At 40.9% G+C, this 13,662-nt stretch overlaps 1 protein-coding gene across 1 annotated transcript in view; it reads left to right on the forward strand.

The window, feature by feature from the left end:
* Nucleotides 1–13,662, forward strand: part of CLMN (calmin) — a 1,136,927-nt gene that overhangs the window by 444,830 nt on the left and 678,435 nt on the right. Inside the window, exon 2 of the mRNA XM_044073600.1 lies at nt 1,116–1,177. Coding sequence (XP_043929535.1) covers nt 1,116–1,177 — 62 coding nt within the window. The remainder of the gene's footprint in view (nt 1–1,115; nt 1,178–13,662) is intronic.

Genomic DNA, 13,662 nt, shown 5'->3' on the forward strand with positions numbered 1-13,662 from the left:
CCTGTCATTATTTTCTAACATCAGTCTCTAATGATTTACCACTAATTTGCCTGAAAACCACAATTTTATGAAAAATGGACCAAAATTATGAGGCAGAAATATAGACATTCTGCAAAAATCTGTGCAGTTGAGAGGTATGTACACGAGTTATTGGTGTGTACCTGTGCAAACCATTGGGGGATTCTATGCAGTGGAAGTGGGGAGACTGCATTTTCCACAGATTGCCAAGCCATGTAAATAGTAATGTGAGTGTATAGTTGAGGGTGTGCAAGTGTATGTCTGTGTGTTTGTGAGTACAAGCATTGTGTGTGTGTTGTGCGTCTTTGTAGGGGATCTGTGGGAGTATGTATAAGTGGCTCTTGTGAGTGTATTTGTGACTCTGTTTGTGTGTCTATGTGTGTGTGTGTGTGCATGTGTCTGTTTTTGTGACCATATATGTAACTCCCACTGCCCCTTATCCAGAACCACTGTTGTCCCAGACGTACCTCCCCCATGGTTTGAAGGCTGCTTTCATGGTTGTCAAAGCAGCTGTGAAATCACAGCTTATGTTTGTTACTTCGATAGACATCAAAATGTCCTTCAAACTGCAGTTAAGTATCTGTGTATGTGAGTGTGAGAGTTGTGCATAAGTAGTTTTATGCTGTTATATGTGTGGGGTATGACTGTGAAATATGCATATGTGCATGTTTGTCCTTTTTATATTTGTGTAACTGTCTGCAGACACTTTTTGTATATGTATGTGTGTGCTGTGGGTACTGTCTCTACCTATGTGTGTGGCCTGCAGAAAATGCATTACTTAGTACAGAATCTTATGGAGCTCAGCTGAACAGTGTAGAACTGCTCATGTGACTGATTCATAATCATGCATATTCTTTGGTAATGAAATGTTTCCCGAAGGGAGTTTGAATATGAGCTGCAAAAAGGAACAGTGTATCAGCTTAACAAGTTATGCTACTGTGACAATTTTCTATGACATCCATCCTTTAGCTACTATAAATCATATAAAGCAACAATGTGCTTAAAATGTGAAAATGTGTAACAGGTTAAGTTATATTATCTGTCAATTTATTGCATGGATATGTTGTAGTCTTATATATTGTTTCTTTTTCTTTTAGTTGAAAGAGAAAATATTCAGAAAAGGACTTTCACAAGATGGATGAATTTACATTTGGAAAAAGTAAGTGTAAAGCTTCTAACAGTTTGCTTTCATGGGATAAACAGAAATTGTTTGTAGTTTGCTTTTCACAGAGCAAATCCATGTATACTGGGTTTTACCTGGCTTGCACAAAATTGGTATGAAATGCTGTCTTATGTCTGGCAAGAATGAAAGTTGCAGACAAGGCTATCAAGCGGGCAGTTAAGCAGCTGCAAATTTGCAACATCACCTATGTTTTTCATTGCATTAAGATTGTCTGCTGACCAGGGATGAACATTAGTGAACCACTGGTCAACACACTGTGTAATCTGTGCAAGAGATGTAAGCTTCTTAGTTTGCTTGTCATAGTGACCAAGGAACGGACACCATGATTGGCACTTTTATGCAGTACGACCCACATCACCTGTTTGTAATATATATTGCTTGTCTTAAATATTTTTCAGTTATATCAGAAAACTAAAGGAAAATTAATTGCAGATGTTCACACAGAAAAATGTTTTTACCAGTTTTATAAAATTTAAGGTTATAAGTACTTTGCTGTGCCCTTCAAGGATGACACATTTCCAGCATTACAGAAGTCACAATAGCACTGCAGGAGGGAATGCTAAGAACCTATTTCCTTCAGATCAGACATTATTCCTGGTAGTTTCCTTCATAATATATAAGAATCTTCTGACATCAGCGCATATAACTAATAAATGCCTTGCAACTGCGCAGGTTCAGAAGTTTGTTGTCAGGCTACAGTGGGCAATGTAATAACTGACCCCAGTTATAGAGCAATTGGTCTTGCCTATATTCTCTGCAGAACTAGGGAGTAGGTAATACCTGAACATGTGACATATGACCTAATTTTGAGATCAGTCAGACTTAAAGAACACACAACCTCTTAACTCTGGTCTAAAATTAGATAAATAAAAAAAAAACTCATGGACTTCAGTGATAAACTTCAGTTAAGCACTTTTGTCCAGAGTGTAGACAGGGACTTAATTAGAATGCATAAAAATACACCACAGCCATTAAGTAACATTGTAAAATCAGTTGACCACTAAGATCACATGACCATGGCTTGTAGTCTTAAACAGCACTTAAATTTTAAAAACATGCTCATAAAAATTCTTCTAACTAATGTTAAGACACATGAATAAATTAATTCATGGCTAAATTTGAATTTGCTCGACCTCATATATTTTAGAAACCATTTAATATTAATGGACTCATTTAGTTGAGTTGTACCAATTGGCTAGATAGACAGAGGGACAAAGCTGGGAAAGATGTGCAGCAGGTAAGGGTGATAAAGGATAGTGAGGGGAATGTACTCACAAGTGAGGAGAGTGTGTTGAGTAGATGGAAAGAGTACTTTGAGGGTTTGATGAAGAGAATGAGAGAGAGAGAGGGTTGGATGATGTTGGGATAGTGAATCAGGAAGTGAAACAGATTAGCAAGGAGGAAGTAAGGACAGCTATGAAGAGGATGAAGCATGGAAAGGCTGTTGGCCCAGATGACATACCAGTGGAAGCATGGAGGTGCTTAGGAGAAATGGCAGTGGAATTTTTAACCAGATTATTTCATGAAATTTTGGAAATTCAGTGGATGCCTGAGGAGTGGAGAAGAAGTGTTTTGGTACCTATCTTTAAGAATAAGGGTGATGTGCAGAGCTGCAGCAACTACAGAGGGATAAAACTGATCAGTCACAGCTTGAAGTTATGGGAAAGAGTAGTGGAAGCTAGGTTAAGAAGGGAGGTGATGATTAGTGATCAGCAGTATGGTTTCATGCCAGGAAAGAGCACTAGAGATGCAATGTTTGCTCTGAGAGTGTTGGAGAAATACAGAGAAGGTCAGAAGGAGTTGCATTGTGTCTTTGTGGACTTAGAGAAAGCATATGACAGGGTGCCTAGAGAGGAGTTGTGGTATTGTATGAGGAAGTTGGGAGTGGCAGAGAAGTATGTAAGAGTGGTACAGGATATGTATGAGGGTAGTGTGACACTGGTGAGGACTGCGGTGGGAGTGACAGATACATTTAAGGTGGAGGTGGGATTACATCAAGGATCAGCTGTGAGCCCTATCTTATTTGCAGTGGTGATGGACAGGTTGACAGATGAGATCAGACAGGAGGCCCCGTGGACTCTGTTTGCAGATGACATTGTGATCTATAGTGAGAGTAGGGACCAGGTTGAGGAGACCCTGGAGATGTGCTTTAGAGAGTAGAGGAATGGAGGTCAGCAGGGCTAAAACAGAATATATGTGTGTAAAGGAGAGGGGAGGGTAGAGGAATGGTGAGGATGCAGGGAGTAGAGTTGGTAAAGGTGGATGAATTTAAGTACTTGGGATCAACAGTTCAGAGTAATGGTGAGTGTGGAAGAGAAGTGAAGAAGAGAGTACAGGCAGGGTGGAATGGGTGGCGAAGAGTGTCAGGAGTGATTTGTGACAGACGGGTACCAGTAAGAGTAAAAGGGAAGGTCTACAAGAGGGTAGTGAGACGAGCTGTGTTATATGGGTTGGAGACGGTGGCATTGACAAAAAGGCAGGAGTCAAAGCTGGATGTGGCATACTTAAAGATGTTAAGATTTGCACTGGGTGTAACTAGGATGGACAGGATTAGGAATCAGTATAATAGAGGGTCAGCTCAGGTTGGACAGTTTGAAGACAAAGCAAGAAAGGCGAGATTGCATTGGTTTGGACATGTGCTGAGGAGGGATGCTGGGTACATTGGGAAAAGGATGCTAAGGATGGAGCTGCCAGGTAAGAGGAAAAGAGGAAGGCCTAAGATAAGGTTTATGGATGTCATGCAGGTGGCTGGTGTGACAGAGAAAGATGCAGAGGACAGGAAGGAATGGAAACAGATGATCAGCTGTGGCGACCCCTAACGGGAACAGCCGAAAGAAGATGATGGACTCATTTAGTTGAGGAAATGTGTCTGCCTGAAGCCATAATTGGTAGATGGTTTCCTTCATCTTCAGCTTACTCTTGAAATCACCTCCCCTTGTATCAAAAAATGATTGGTCAGAAATAAAAAAATCTGTACAATTAATAGTATGCTTTAATAATGCATTGTTCATATTTTCCTTTTTTATGTCGTGCACATGTTCTTTAATGTACTCTAATAAAGTTCTAGTTGTCATCCCTGCATAAAAAACAGGGCATGAGGAACAGATAACTGCATAAACACCCTCTTGGGACTTAACTATTTATGTGTTCCAAAATAATAAATTGCCCTTGTAGTTGTCACATTTATATGCCATATTTCTTTTTTGCAGTATAAGATATGAAATGTTAAAGAGCTTTCATTTTGCAAAATGTGCTTTAAATTTCCACATTTTTTTTGTAAATTCAGGGAAAAAATGTGAAAACAAATTTAGTTTTATGACAATTTTGTTGTTTCTTAAGGCAACTTTCCAGTTGTCTACCAAGACCTATTTAATGGCACCCGAATCAACTGTCTTGTTTGAACACATTTGTTAATAGTTATTTACATTATAATAATAACCACCTCATATATTTGAAAAAAGTATTCCTTGGGAGTAAATGATTTTAGAAATTCAGTTTATTATTTTAGTACTCATCAATATGGGATATGAAAGAGAATTTCTCAAGGACATGGTAATGGAAGTTGCATATGAATATAATTCTAGGTTCCCACTCATTTTAAAACAAGGGTTTTGAGAGGATCTGCATCAGGGAGAAAATAATAATGAAAAATGCATTTTGTTTAGATATGAGAGTTGAGTCTAGTGCCAAAGTGGTTGTTTATGTTGCCATTTGTTCATTATGCCAACTTTTTATGTGGGATTTACTACAAGCCTATCAGAGTAGATTAAAGAACATGTGTATGAAATAAAAAATAAAAGTATGAACAATGCATCATTCAAGCATGCAATCAGTTGTACAGATTATAAAAAAAAGTTTTGCTGTTTTATTCTTGACCGCAAATTTTTGGTTATGAGGGGAAGTAATTTCAAGAGCAGGCTGGAGACGAAGGAAAATGCCTTCAGGCAGATGTCTTTCCTGGACTAAATCAATTCATTAGTATTAAAGGTTTTCTAAAGTATTGCGTAGATCAAATTTGAATATAGTGTAATTTTCATGAGTGTTCATTTAATTATATGTCTTGACAATGTTAGAAGAACTTTTTGTGCATATTTTTAAAAAGTATTGTCTCTTAAAGATTGCAAGTTGCTGTCATATGATTTTACTGGTTATCTGATTTTACTATGTATTTAATGTATGGCGGTGTGATTTTATGCATTCTGATGAAGTCATTGTACTCTGAAAGTGCTTAAGAAAGGTTAGATTATATCACCGAAGTCTTCAGGTTTACCTATATTTATTATTTATTTACATTTAATAACCAGGTAGTGTCCAACTGGGTCAGAAGCCCATTTTCAGTGGAGACTTGAGGGAGAAAAGCTCCAAGGAAGAGTACATAATTGTACATTTGTACATATTGACAATTACAATAGGAGTTCAAACTCAAGTTCCTTTATATTGTATCTAAAAGCATACAACAATGGTAATACTATAAGCTTATACTATTTATACAAACAAAACAAATATATATATATATATATATATATATATATATATATATATATATATTTTTTTTTTTTTTTTTTTCAAGGATAAAAATATCACAAACTGAAGCTAAGAAGGCTCAATAGCCAAGAAATATTGATAACGGGTGTTGGAGAGAAGAAAGTTAGACAGTAAGGGGTTAGCGTAGTTAGCCCCATGAAGAACAAGCCTATGTTTGGTGAAATATTACTTTAGGGACTGTTTAAATGAATCTGTATTATTGATGGACAGAATATGCTGAGGTAGAGAATTCCAACGTTTGGCAATATGTGAGTATAAGGAGATGGCTGTGAGAGTTTTGGGTTTTGTTAACCTTCAATAACACTTATCAGCACCTAGAAGATTTTAGGTTAGTGCAGAGTTGGACAAGGTCAGATAGAGCTGGGCAGTTGTCGGGTTTGTATAAGACTGTATGGGCAGTTAGTAGCTGAGTCAGAGTAAGCAGACAAGGGAGCTCTAACCAGTTCATCTGGAGAAGGGCAGTGCAATGGTGAGATCTTTGAGACTGATTAGTGGCAAATTTGGCTATTTTGTTATAGCAAGATTCAAGTCTATTCAGTTTAGATTTGTGAAGGTTGGTAAATATTTCTGAACAGTAAACCAGGGAAGATAAGAGATGGGTTCTGACTGTTGCGAGTCTGACATGATCAGTCAGATATGATTTAGCCCTATAGAGAGAGAGCCCAGTTTGACATGAACCTATTTAATTGTTAGTGCAAGGTGTTTGTCAAACTTAAGTCCACTATCAGTTGTGATGCCAAGAAGTTTTGTATGTTCAACGGGTTCTATTTTTGTGCCATTGGAGGAGGAAATAGAAATATGTGGTTGGTTAGTTGTTGTTGAGGTATAGAAGACCATTAACTTGGTTTTATTGGGGTTAAGTATACGTTTATGGGCTGCTAAGTTTCAGTATCGTGGGGGGCTGCCTGAGTTTTTTCTTGGAGTTCCTTGATAGAGGGGGCAGAGCAGATTAGGGAAGCATCGTCGGCATATTGTATAACTGAGGCTGGATTTGCTGAGGAGTTTAGGTCATTGGTAAAAATTGTGAGTAAAAGTGGGCCAAGGATAGATCCTTGTGGGCCTCCTACACATATAGGGAGCTGGGGGGTAGAGTTTATTTTCCTGTAAAGTGGCTTGTTGGTTTACTATTGGAAGGTCAAACCGTATCCCATCAAATGATGGAATCATCAACCCACAATCATGAAAACGACAATGTCGAAGTATGACTCAACTTCAACCTCGGAATGGGCTTTAACATGGCTTGAGATGAGGCCGAGATTCATACTTCAACAATGTCAAATTCGACATTGTCGCCATTCGGCCTCTGGACTTCGACTGAAGTGGGATCGACCGAACCCACTTCTACCTTACCATACTAAACCGGCTTGTTTCCTGTGTGACAGGTAGCTATGAAACCAGCTTAGGACTTCAGAGCTGCAGTGGTAGAAAGCCAGTTTATTGAGAAGTATTTGATGAGATACAGTGTCAAATGCTTTTAACATATCTAGGAAGGTAGCGGAGACTAGCTGTTTTTTGTTTTTGAGTTGATTCATGGCATTATTAAAGCTAATTAGAGTCGTGCTGGTGCTATGCCTAGGTCAAAAGCCATGTTGTGTATTAGATAATAGATTATTTGACAGAAAGTAGTTTAAGATCTGTTTGTGGGTGCATTTTTCTAAGATTTTGGGAAGTGGTGACAAAATGGATGTTCTTCGTGTTTCACTGTTGCAGTCATTACATTTGGGTAATCTGCTGGCAGGTTGCCCTCAGTTGGCTTGAATAACAAAGTCTTGGGTCCTGCGTTGGTTGCTGTCTCCTCTTGACGTCAGGGGTATAAAACATGCAGCCGACGCCATTTTAATCAGTCTTTCTTGCCGCGCGGTGCCCGAAGCAGAAGCAGCTCACAAGTGCTGGTCGGCCGACTCCTGAAATTTTCATTTTCGAGTTTCAGAACCGAAGTCTTCAACCTAAAGCTAAGTATCCCGTTGGGGAAACTTTTTCTTGCTCCTTTCCAATGTCAGTAAAAGTTAATAATTGTATTACTTGTGGGAAGCAAATACCTCATAAGGATTTTCATTTGTACAGTATTTCTTGCGTAGGTCCTGACCACAACCTGCCTTGCTGTCAGTTTTGAGCTAAAATTAACATTAATAAACGTCGGTATATTTTTGCTTCTAAATACTTTTGACTCAAGATTTAACTATCCTGAAATGTCCTCAGTTAGCAATCCGACTACCGGAATTCACAAAAAATGCAAAGAAACAGATGGAGACAGACTGTTGAGGTCCGAAACCAACGACGAAGCTTCTCCTAAGCCAGTCGCCAGTTCACCGGTACTCAGTGAGGTGCTTTTGCAGCCCCTGATGCCCGCTACTTTTGATTCGCAGGCCTCTACTGAGACCCATTCAGAGTAAGGTATGCCGCGAGATTCTTCAGGTATTGAACCCGTGGATGTCCCTCCCTTGGATGGGTCCAGAGCCGCTGAGCAGGCCCTGGCTTCTGAAGGTGTTTTCAGGCCTAAAGATTTGTTTATTAAACCGATGCCATCTTCAAAAACAAGGCCAAAACCAACTTCTATATCTAAAAAACCAATGCATGAGCCACGTGTTCAGGCCCCATGCCTAAAAAGCAAATGATCAAAATGGCTGAAGATTTAATTACCTTGATCAGTGGTTCCGAACCCCCTCCTGCTAAGAGGCCTAGGCAAGGCACTGATTATGAATCTTCAGATCAGGTTTCTATTTCTTCTGATTCCTCTTCTGATCAGGAATTTTCTATTCCTCCTTATGAGGACTCTGATGCAGAAGAATTCATCCCTTCTGCTTCTCCTCCTGAGGATTTTTCTTTTGGAGAAACTTTGCATACCTTAAGGGAACATTTTCATTGGGATAGTCAGGATTTTTCAGAATTCAAAAAGAGGCTTATGGATTTTCTTCTTCTTCCTCAGCACAGGCCTTTGACTGTACCTCCTGTTTTAGACATTGTTGATGATAAAAAAACATTGTTGATGATGTTTTCTCAGAATCCAGCATGGCCCCTGATTCCCTGCCTCCGGCTCCTAGTAAGCCAGATAGATATTACAGGGATGTTCATCGTGTTTCACTGTTGCAGTCATTACACTTGGGTTATCCTGCTGGCAGGCGACCCGTAGTCGGCCCGAGTTCCAAATTCTTGGTCTGGGGTCGGTTGCTGTCGCCTCTTCCCTGACGTCAGTGCACCAGGGGTATAAAAGTTGCAACCGAAGCCATTTTCTTCAGTCTTTCTTGCCGAGCGGTGCCCGAAGCAAAAGCAGTTTGCAAGTGCCGGTCGGCCGACTCCTGAGATTTTCAAAATTGAGTTTCAGAACTGAAGTCTTCAATAAAGCTAAGTACCCCGTTGGGGAAACTTTTTCTTGCTCCAGACCGATGTCAGTAAAAGTTAATAATTGTATTTCTTGTGGGAAGCAAATACATCATAAGGACTATCACTCTTACTGTATTCCTTGCCTAGGCCCTGACCATGACGTTACTAGTTGTCGGTTTTGTGCTAGATTCAATAAACGCACTATTAAACGTTGGTTTGATTTTGCTTTACATTATTTTGGCCGAAGGTTTAATTCCATAATGCCGTCAGAACAACGACAACCGGAATTTATAAAAAACGCAAAGGCAAAGAAAAGGACAGGCATCCGAGGTCCAAAACCGACGCCGAAGCCTCTTCTAGGCCAGTCGCCGGTTTTCAGTGAGGTGCTTTCACAGCCCCTGACACCCGCTACCTCAGAGCCACAGGCCATAACCGACAGCCACGTGGAGACACCGAGGCCTGTGGAAACTCAAGGTATTGGGCCTACGGAAACTATACCCTCAGATGGGTCCGGAGCTGCTGAGTATGCATCGGCTTCTGAGGGTGTTGACCTTCATAGCTTACAATTAAGCCCACTACAGCAGCAAAGGCAAAGTCAAAAACACCATTAAAGACAAATAAACAAGTACAGCATTCTCCAGAACAGTCATCCATGCCAAAGAAACAGATGCTTAAAATGGCCAAAGACCTAATTACTTTAATCAGAGGTTCTCATCCCCCTCCTGACAAAATGCCTAGGCAAGACATTGATTATGATTCCTCTGACCAGGTTTCCATTTCCTCTGATTCCTCTTCTGATCAGGGATATTCTCTCCCTCCCTATGAGAACTCTGATGCAGAAGAGTCCATACCTTCAGCCTCTCCACCTGAAGATTATTCTTTTGGGGAAACCCTGCACACCATGAGGGACCATTTCCATTGGGAGAGCCAGGATTATTCAGAATCCAAGAAAAGGCTCGGAGACTTCCTTTTATTGCCTCAGCACAGGCCCCTGGCTATCCCCCCTGTGCTTGATATTGTTGATGTTTTCTCTGAATCCAGTCTGTCTCCTGATTCTTTACCCCCTGTACCAGTCAAGCCAGACAGGTACTACAGAGTCCCTGACTCTCATAAATTTCATTACAAAAACCCTGCTGCAGACCCAGAAACAATTTCTCAGGGTCCTAAAGGAGTTAAGGCTTCCACTGCTAAAAATCCTGTCCCCTCAGATAGGGATTCCAGAGCTCTGGACACATGGGAGAAAAAAGTTTACACTTCTGCTATTTTAGCTGTAAGAGCTTTAAACTGTCAGTTTCACATGCTTAAATAACAACAGTGCCTCATGTCATTGTTAAAACAGAAAGTGGTTTCAAATACAGAAAGTCCTGATAGTAAGGAAATGCAGGATTTATTGCATGCAGTTGAACAAGTGGGAAAGCATACTCTGCAATGTGGTTTTGATTCATTAGAGGCTTCTTGTAGAGCCGCAGTTACAGGCTCTGTTATTCGAAGGCATGCTTGGTTGAAAGAACGAAGTTTACCTGACCATGTTAAAGTAAAATTATTGGATGCTCCATTGCAGCATGATACTTTGTTTGGTGTTAAGGCATAAGAGGTGTAAATGAAAATGGAGGATAAAGCAAAGTCAATGCAGACAGTGAAAGATTTCTTACAGGTACAACCACCTAGATTTAGCAGAAATTGGCCTTCAAAAAATTGGTCCTTTCCAGTGTCAGACAGGCCACAAAGAGGCAGATACAGATGCCCAAGAGGCAGATCTCAGCCCCAAGGCTCCTACAGACCTAAACAATGGGGTGCTTCAGCCCCCAAAGGAGGGGAAGACAAATCACAACCTTATAGGAAACAGTCCCAATGACTTCCCTCTGCAAATGCCAAGCGCTTACCTTTTGGCAGCACCCCTAGGGGGAAAGCTATCACTTTTCTCCAAAAAATGGCATATAATCACCCAGGACTAATGGGTGCTGAATATTGTTTCTCAGGGTTACAGGTTCCACTTCCACATGCTTCCTGCCAGACCTTCCACAAAACCAATGGGCAGAGGCACAAAAACAGGTTGCTGCTCTTATGGACATGGGAGCTATTCAAAAAGTTCCACAGCAAGAACAGGGACAAGGATTTTACTCAAGACTTTTCTTAGTACCCAGAAAGGACAAAGCCTGGAGACCAATACTGGACCTGTCAATCCTAAATACTTTCCTGGATGTTCCAAAATTCAAAATGTTAACACTACAGCAACTTCTGCCCATGCTGGGCAAGAAGGCTTGGCTAGTTACTTTGGACCTCAAAGAGGCATACCTGCATGTCCCGATCAGACAATCTTGCCGAAGATACCTCAGATTCATAGCAGGCTCAATGCATTACCAATTCTCTGCACTGCCCTTTGGCTTATCTACTGTGCCCAGGGTCTTCACAAAATGCCTGGCACCAGTAATTGCATTTTGCAGACAAAAAGGAATTCAAATATATCCCTACTTGGACGACTGCCTTATTCAAGCAGGGAGCAAGGACATTCTTCTAAAGCATCCGGCGTTTGTAAAAAGATTGCTAATTTGCCTAGGGTACACAGTAAACGAAAATAAATCAAAACTAATGCCCTCTCAAGAGATAATATTCCTGGGTGCAAGCTTAAATACAACTGCCCAGATGGCTTATCTCACGCCAGACAAACAAAGGCAACTGACTCATTACTTTCAAATGATGGCAACAAAAACCCAGCTCCCTGTAAGAAAAATTCTGCAGTCCCTGGGCTTCATGGCATCCTGCATTCTACTAATTCCATATGCAAAACTGCAAATGAGGAAACTACAATGGTATCTAAAAAGTGTTTGGACTCAGCATTGTCACAGCCTGGAGACAATCATAACTTTAATTCCCTGCCTACAACAGGAGTTTCGATAGTGGTCCCAGGCCTGTCACCACAACAAGGGACAGCCTTTCACTATACCCACAGCCAGGCAGACAATAACAATGGATGCATCGGATTATGCCTGGGGGGCACATATGGCAGGAAAATGTATTCAGGGCACTTGGCCCAAGGAACAAATGCATCTTCACATCAAAAAGAGATGCTAGCTGTACAGAATGCCCTGACAGTTTCAAGGACCTAATACATCCAGGGCAACTATTAATAAAGACGGACAATACCACAGTTATGTGGTACATAAATGTGGTACATAAGCAAGGGGGCACACATTCCTACCCCCTATGCAGACAAGCCATGACTTTGTGGAACACAGCACTGACCTATCAAGTACATCTGCAGGCACAATTCCTGCCAGGAACAAAAAATACGCCGACAGACGAACTAAGCAGAAATCTTATGGATCCTCACGAATGGAAGCTAAATCCACAAGTGTTCAGCATGATAATGAGAAAATGGGGACGCCCAGCCATAGATCTTTTTGCCTCCCCTCACAATTACCAAATACAGAAATTTTGCACAAGAACTTATCACTCTCAAGCATGGAAAGTGGATGCTCTTATCATTCAGCTGGAAAGGCCTGGCAGTCTATGCCTTCCCTCCGATGCCTCTTCTCACCAAGGTGCTACTAAAAGTCAGACAAGAAAGGCCAAAAGTGATCCTGATTGCACCAGACTGGCCACACCAGCACTGGTACCCAATCCTGAAGAGTTTGTCTCAAGGCCCAGCTTGGCTTCTACCTCAAATTCCTCATCTTTTGACACAACAAAACAATCAGATTCTGCACAGTCAACTCAGAACCTTAAACCTGGCAGCATGGCAGATAATGTAGCCACTCAGACTGCACCTCTCTCTAAAGCTGTTATGGATGTCATTTTAGAAGCCAGGAGGCCCAGCACTAGGAAATCTTATGCAGACAAATGGAAGAGATTCTGTACTCAATTCCTGCCAGGAAAGCAAAATACTCTTGCAGACGAACTAAGCAGAAATATTATGGACCCACACAAATGGAAACTGGATCCACAAATCTTCAGCATGTTGACACGAAAATGGGGGAGCCCAGACATAGTTTTGGGGAGAGGCAAAAAGATCTATCAGTTAGACAAATTCTGCACAATAATTCATCACAAAAAAGCTTGGAAAGTGGATGCTCTATCCTTCAGCTGGAAAAACCTATCAGTCTATGCCTTTCCCCCTCTGCCTCTGCTCTCCAAGGTTTTACTAAAAGTCAGACAGGAAAAAACAAAAATGATTCTGATTGCTCCAGACTGGCCTTGCCAACACTGGTACCTGCTTCTATGCAATATGTCACACCTTCCTCCATGGTGCCTGCCTCAAACACCTCATCTATTGTCTCAGCAGAACTATCAAATTCTGCACTCTCTGCTCCAAACTCTGAATCGTGCAGCATGGCTAATCAACTAATTTCACCAGTCACATCTCTCAGTAAACCTATGATGGATGTCATTTTGGAGGCTAGAAGGCCTAGTATTAGAAAATCTTATGCTGATAAATGGAAAAGATTCTGTGCCTGGAACCAAGCACAAGAAATAAACACAGCAATGCCCAGTATTCCTCAGATTCTGCAATATTTAACTGAGATGCTTCACAAGGGTCTATCTTTTTCTTCTATAAAATTCCATGCCTCTGCCATCTCGGCTCATTACAACACAGA

The sequence above is a fragment of the Protopterus annectens genome, chromosome 6.part0 (assembly GCF_019279795.1).
Source record: "Protopterus annectens isolate FY-2018-M chromosome 6.part0, PAN1.0, whole genome shotgun sequence".
Classification (NCBI taxonomy): Eukaryota; Metazoa; Chordata; order Ceratodontiformes; family Protopteridae; genus Protopterus; species Protopterus annectens.